We start from the raw sequence: 6,295 nt of genomic DNA on the forward strand, positions 1-6,295 counted from the left end.
TTCATTGCTCAAAAAGACTCAAAAACAGCATATGTTTATGCCATATACCATTCCAGAAACAATCATACAGTCTTTGCAGCTTCCACGCAAGGATAATTCTGGGTTTCACAAGAGTCAAATTTGCTTTATGCAAGAGCTGGAATTTGATTCCCATCAGCCAATTACATGTTAAAACCTCAAATGATAAGCTTCCAACCAATTCTAACAATTGTTCTTTTGGATGTTGCCATGGATATTGTACACTCATCACATCCACATGATGTTTCACGTACAGCTGCAGTCATTGGCCTGAAGCAGCTTCTAACTCTAACTTTTGCAGCGTGAGGAATATTGAGACTGTCAATCCATATGTCAGTTTGGAACTGAAATGAAGGATTAATGCAACCAATTTATTTTTTTTACACATTTTGAAATTTATCTCCCGATAACACACTGTGAATATAATAGATTCAATTCTGGATAGAAAAATATCACATGGTACTTAAAGTTGTAACAAGGTCCACAATTTCCACTTATTGACTCCCAAGTCATATTTTGGGTAGCTACTTAAAAATAGCAGCCAAGGATACCAATACTAATGTCACGATAGCTAATTTGAGAATCAGCATCCTGTGACTTAGACTGGTGCATTTTTTGGAAGAGGTGCAAAGCTGCAGAGAGGGCAACCCAATGCTGTAATTGGAAAGTATAATTCACTATTTATGTTCTACTACAGTTTGCAGAGTATATTAGCATTTTCTCATTTCTTGAGGAAGTAACTCAAAAGGAGTTCATTAGGGATGCTTGAGAAAAATCAATATCTGCTCACTGTATTACGAACTGGTCTGCTTGCACATCTCTAACCTTTGGGTATGCCAGACATTAGCTGGCATCTGGCTTTGAACCCATTACCATGATATTATCGGTTCATAAAGAAAAAAAAAGATCAAAATACTTTTTAGAAAGCACAGAGGGACTATACATGTGATGGCAAACCTATGGCACGCATGCCACAGGTGGCATGCAGCGCCCTCTCTGTGGGCACGTGAACCATTACCCCAGTTCAGCTCTGCTGTGCATTCGTGCATGCCTCCCACTGGTCAGCTGGTTGTCGGATCTTTGCCGCCTATGCATGAGGGAAGGGATCGTGTGGGGGTGGGACAGTCTCTGTGTCAAGTCTCTGCCACGCATGCACAGGGGTGGGGTGTGCCATCACCACTGATCCTCACTACCTGGAACCACCCAAAAATGTGTTGCACAGAGTCGAAAAACCAGGCATGCGGAGGCCGAAAATGCGACGCACGGAGGCCAAAAACATGACACATGGAGGCCAAAAATGCCATGTGTGGAGATGGCAATTGGCAGTGATGTGCTGTGATGTGCCTGGAATGGGTCTAAAATGGAGCATGCGGAGGCCAAAAATGTGACACGCGGAGGCCAAAAACAGCTGAAGGGTGGGGGCTGATGGGTGGGCGGGGCTTCAGCAACATTCGCTGTATAAGGCGCACAGACATTTCCACCCACTTTTTTGGGGGGGAAGTGTGTCTTATACTCCGAAAAATACGGTAGTTACCAACTTCTCCTCATTGTTATCTTCAGGCCATCAACCTTTCCCAAGTGATATTTGGGTTTAAATGCCACAATGCCATAAGCAGTTTAGTTGTCAGAACACAATATGTTACGCTCAGTATGTATTCTGTAAACTGTACAAAGCAGTTAATTCAGGAAAAAAGACTGGAGGATCATCTTCTGATGCTTGGCAACATGTTTCTTACCCCAAACCCCCAAAAACTTCAGAAGGTATCAAGAAAAAACTTTCTTTCATTGGGGGGAAAAGGTGAAATTTTAAATATTTTCAAGCAGTAGGATGAAATTTTTTAAAGAAAATATTTTTCTTCTGAACCACACAGGCTTCCTACAATGCTGCTTTGTAGTTTTGCTTTAGGTGGCAATTGCCAACTCTTGTTGCCACCTCTCACATACCTATTTCCAGCAGGGACTCTAGTTAGAAATGCTTACAAAAAAGAGAAACTAGTGTTGTTATTTTGAAAAAGAAAAAAAAAAGCATGGATTTAATTATGCTGAAGAAAGGCAACACAGATGTCTTTCTGAGCTTAACTTTTGCTACGGTCCTGCTCAAGTCTATTGGGGGCAGAAGAGTTGTGCAGAATTTGGTTGTCCTAGTTAGACAATTATTTGATTGTGAATGGGAGGGGCAGATATGGCGGGAGTAGGGGACCATATCATGTGCGGGGGGTGCGCACTCGCTGTTTGAGAGCAATTGCGCGCCCCGGTCCCCAAGACTCCATTCAGATACTAGGTGGCTTAGATACTCAGGACCTCCGCCTCCGGCTGATGTTATGCAATGCCAGGTCCGTGGTTAATAAGGCCCCCCTCATTTATGATCTTATACAGGAGGGGGGAGCGGACCTGGCAGCTATTACTGAGACCTGGTTGGACCCGGAGGGAGGGGTCCCCCTAGTTGAGATGTGCCCACCGGGCTTCAGAGCATTTCATCAGCCGAGGGCGCAGGGGAGGGGTGGGGGGGTGGCGGTTATTATTAAAGAAGATCTTGGTTCGAGGGAAACCACTGTGCCACAGATTGCCGGATGTGAAACCCTCTTTGTAAGATGGGGTCATGGGGTTCAGATGGGCCTGTTGCTCACGTACCTGGCTCCCTGCCGCGTGGCAACGGCCCTACCCAAGCTACTCAATGTGATAGTCACGGTGGCAGTTGATACACCCAGGCTTATGGTCATGGGTGATTTCAACCTGCCATCCATTGGTGAGACGTCTGAGATGGCGCGGGAGTTCATGGCTTCCATGACGGCCATGGACCTGACCCAGTTAGTTCATGGCCCCACTCACAGGGGGGGTCACACTCTGGACTTGATTTTCGTCTCTGGCCAGTGGTTGAGTGGCCTTGTTATAGGGGATATAGACATGGAACCCTTGTCATGGTCTGACCACTCGCTCCTTTGCCTAGATCTTCGAACTGCTACACCCCGCCGCAGGGAGGCGGAGCCTACAAGATGGGTCCGCCCCAGGTGCCTGATGGATTCTGATAGATTCCAGACGGAGCTTGGGCCATTTCCTGAGGTTCTAGCTCAGGGCTCAGTCGGGGACCTGGTGGCGGCCTGGGATCGGGCTGCTAGCGGAGCCTTAGATCAAGTCGTGCCTTTGCGGCCTCTGACCCGGTCCCGATCCCTCGCGGCTCCTTGGTTTACTGAGGAGCTGAGGGAGATGAAGCGCTGGAAAAGACGCCTGGAGAGTGGTTGGAGGGCCAGTCGCACCAAATCTGACCGAACACTGGTAAAGTCGCATATTAAGACCTACCTAGTGGCGATAAAAGCGGCAAGTCCAATTACTTTTCCGCTCTTATTGCGTCATCAGAGAATCGTCTGGCGGCCCTGTTCAGAGTGACCCACTCCCTGCTTCAACCGGGAGTGCGGGAGGACCCTCTGGAGGGCAGGGCTGAGGATTTCGGACGGTATCTGTATGACAAAATCGCTCAGATCTGACAGGATTTAGACTCTGACTGGGTAGGTCCAGGCAAGGTGACGAGGAATAGTCTTGAGAATGTTATCTGGGAAGAGTTTGACTCTGTGACTCCAGATGACGTGGACAGGATTTTGGGGTGACTTAATGTGACCACATGTTTACTGGACCTGTGTCCCTCCTGGTTAATACTGGCTTCCCGGGAGGTCTCATGAGGCTGGCTCCAGGGAATTATCAACGCTTCGTTGAGTGAGGGTCACTTCCCCGCTACCTTGAAAGAGGCGGTGGTGAGGCCTCTCCTCAAGAAGCCCTCCCTGGATCCGGCAGTATTGGCTAACTATCATCCTGTCTCCAACCTTCGCTTTGTGGCGAAGGTTGTTGAGAGTGTGGTCGCACGACAGTTCCCACAATTCCTGGAGGAAACGTCCTATCTAGACCCATTCCAGTCAGGTTTCAGGCCTGGGCACAGCACGGAAACGGTATTGGTCGCGTTGGTTGATGATCTCTGGAGGGCTCGGGACAGAGGTTACTCCTCTGTTCTGATCCTATTAGATCTCTCAGCGGCTTTTGATACCATCGACCATGGTATCATGCTGCACCGGTTGGAAGAGTTGGGGATGGGGGGCACCGTGTTACGGTGGTTCTCCTCCTTTCTCTCAGACCGGTCGCAGTTCGTGTTGGCAGGGGGGCAGAGGTCGACCTCGAGGCCTCTTATCTGTGGAGTGCCGCAAGGGTCGGTCCTCTCACCCCTTCTGTTCAACATTTATGTGAAGCCACTGGGCGAGATCATCCGTGGCTTTGGGGTGAGATACCACCAGTATGCTGATGACACCCAGCTGTACATCTCCACCCCAGGCCACCCCAGTGATGCCCTTGAAGTGATGGCCCAGTGCCTGGAGGCTGTACGGATCTGGATGGGGAGGAACAAGCTCAAGCTCAACCCTTCCAAGACTGAGTGGCTGTGGTTCCTGGCATCCCGATATAGTCAGCTGACTCCATCGCTGACTATCGGGGGCGAGTCTTTGGCCCCTGTTGAGAGGGCGTGCAATCTGGGAGTCCTCCTGGATACGCAGCTGTCTTTGGAAGAACATCTGACGGCTGTTGCCAGGGGGACCTTTTGTCAGGTTCGCCTGATTCACCAGTTGCGCCCCTTTCTTGATTGGGATTCCATGTGCACAGTCACTCATGCCCTCGTCACCTCTCGCCTGGACTACTGCAACGCTCTCTACATGGGGCTCCCCTTGAGGAGCACCTGGAGGCTCCAACTAGTCCAGAATGCGGCCGCGCGGGTAATTACGGGAGCTGCATGGCGCTCCCGCATAACAGCGCTCCTGCGTGAGCTGCACTGGCTCCCAGTGATCTTCTGGGTGCGCTTCAAGGTGTTGGTTACCACCTTTAAAGCGCTCCATGGCATAGGACCTAGTTATCTCCGAGACCGCCTTCTGCCACCGATGACTTCCCATCGACCCGTGCGCTCCCACAGAGAGGGCCTCCTCGGGGTGCCATCAGCCAAGCAATGCAAGCTGGTGACCCCCGGGGGAGGGCCTTCTCTGTGGGGGCACCTACCCTCTGGAATCAACTGCCCCCAGAGATAAGGAGAATCCAAGACCTACGTGCCTTCCGCCGTTCCCTTAAAACTTTCCTTTTCCAACAGGCCGGGCTGGCCTAACAATGCCTTTTAAATGATTTTAAATTTGTATGTTTCTTAAATTTTTGGCCAAATTGAGATATTTCCTTTTAATTTGTTCTTAATTTTTATATTATGTGTTTTTATCTGGCTGTACACCGCCCTGAGTTCCCAGGAAGAAGGGCGGTATATAAATTTGAAGTGAAATAAATAAAAATAAATAAAAATAAATTAGCTTTAACTTGCTGATTACAGACCCTTGCAAGCATGGTAGAACAATTAAAATGACCTGTCTCATGGACCTGATGGATCCTGAGTTGGTCAAGGTTGACTCAGCCTATCAAGGTTGGTAAGATGAGGACCCTGATTGTTGGGGGCAATGTGCTGACAATTTAAACCACTTAAAGCACTATGAAGTGGTATATACGTCTATTGCTTTTGTTATCTGAGTGGCTTTCTGAATGCCCTTGGGAATTTCTTTCTTTTCTTTTTTTTCTGTTGGTGACCTTAGCACGATCAGTTCTTCCATACCATGGAAGTGATTCAGACAAAAGACACTGTTGCTCCTAGCTTAGTTTCCTTCTTCCCTTCAGGGGGCCAAGTCAGCCCCCTGATTTAGTGGGGAGCTGAGAGTAACAGGAAGTTAATGCAAATAGAATATTGCTCAAACTGAATATGGATTGCCCTGTGAAACACAGAGCATGGTCTGAATTTCTTTTGGTCCAATGTTCCATGGCAGCACAGATAGCAAAGAATAAGTGGTGAAATCCTAACTGGTTTGTTACCGGTTTGCTGGCCGCACATGCGTACTGCACACCAAAAGGAGGCTTGGGAAGGTAAGTAGAACAGCGAGGGGTGGGGAATCAATTGTGCTGCATGATTTAGCTTTGCTAGAAAACAGGATTTCCTGCTTTCTAGCAAAGCTAAACCCCTCAGCACAGCTGATCATTGAAAATACTGATTTGGAGGAACCGGTAGCTTTTTAAAAGTACCAGTTCAGGCTAATTACTGGTTCGACTGAACCAGTAGCTTTTTTTAAATCACTATCGGTTTGCCCAAACCACAGTGAACCGGTAGCCTTTCACCCCTGCAAAGAATCCTTTGTTCTATGTCTGCAGTCAATAGGCTGATGTTACTTTGTTACACTGTGCAGGGTTTCCTCCACTAATAGGAATGGAGAACCAGAACAGT

General features: G+C 48.4%; 1 protein-coding gene across 1 annotated transcript; it reads left to right on the forward strand.

Moving 5' to 3' along the window:
• Positions 1–2,334: 2,334 nt before the first annotated feature.
• Positions 2,335–4,505, forward strand: LOC148114830 (uncharacterized). Its single transcript, XM_087888797.1, has one exon. The coding sequence runs from the start codon at positions 2,335–2,337 to the stop codon at positions 3,400–3,402; it is 1,068 nt and encodes a 355-aa protein (XP_087744923.1). The 3' UTR covers positions 3,403–4,505.
• The last annotated feature ends 1,790 nt before the right edge of the window (positions 4,506–6,295 follow it).

Source organism: Pantherophis guttatus, chromosome 3, assembly GCF_059756535.1.
Source record: "Pantherophis guttatus breed Tessera chromosome 3, ASM5975653v1, whole genome shotgun sequence".
NCBI lineage: Eukaryota > Metazoa > Chordata > Lepidosauria > Squamata > Colubridae > Pantherophis > Pantherophis guttatus.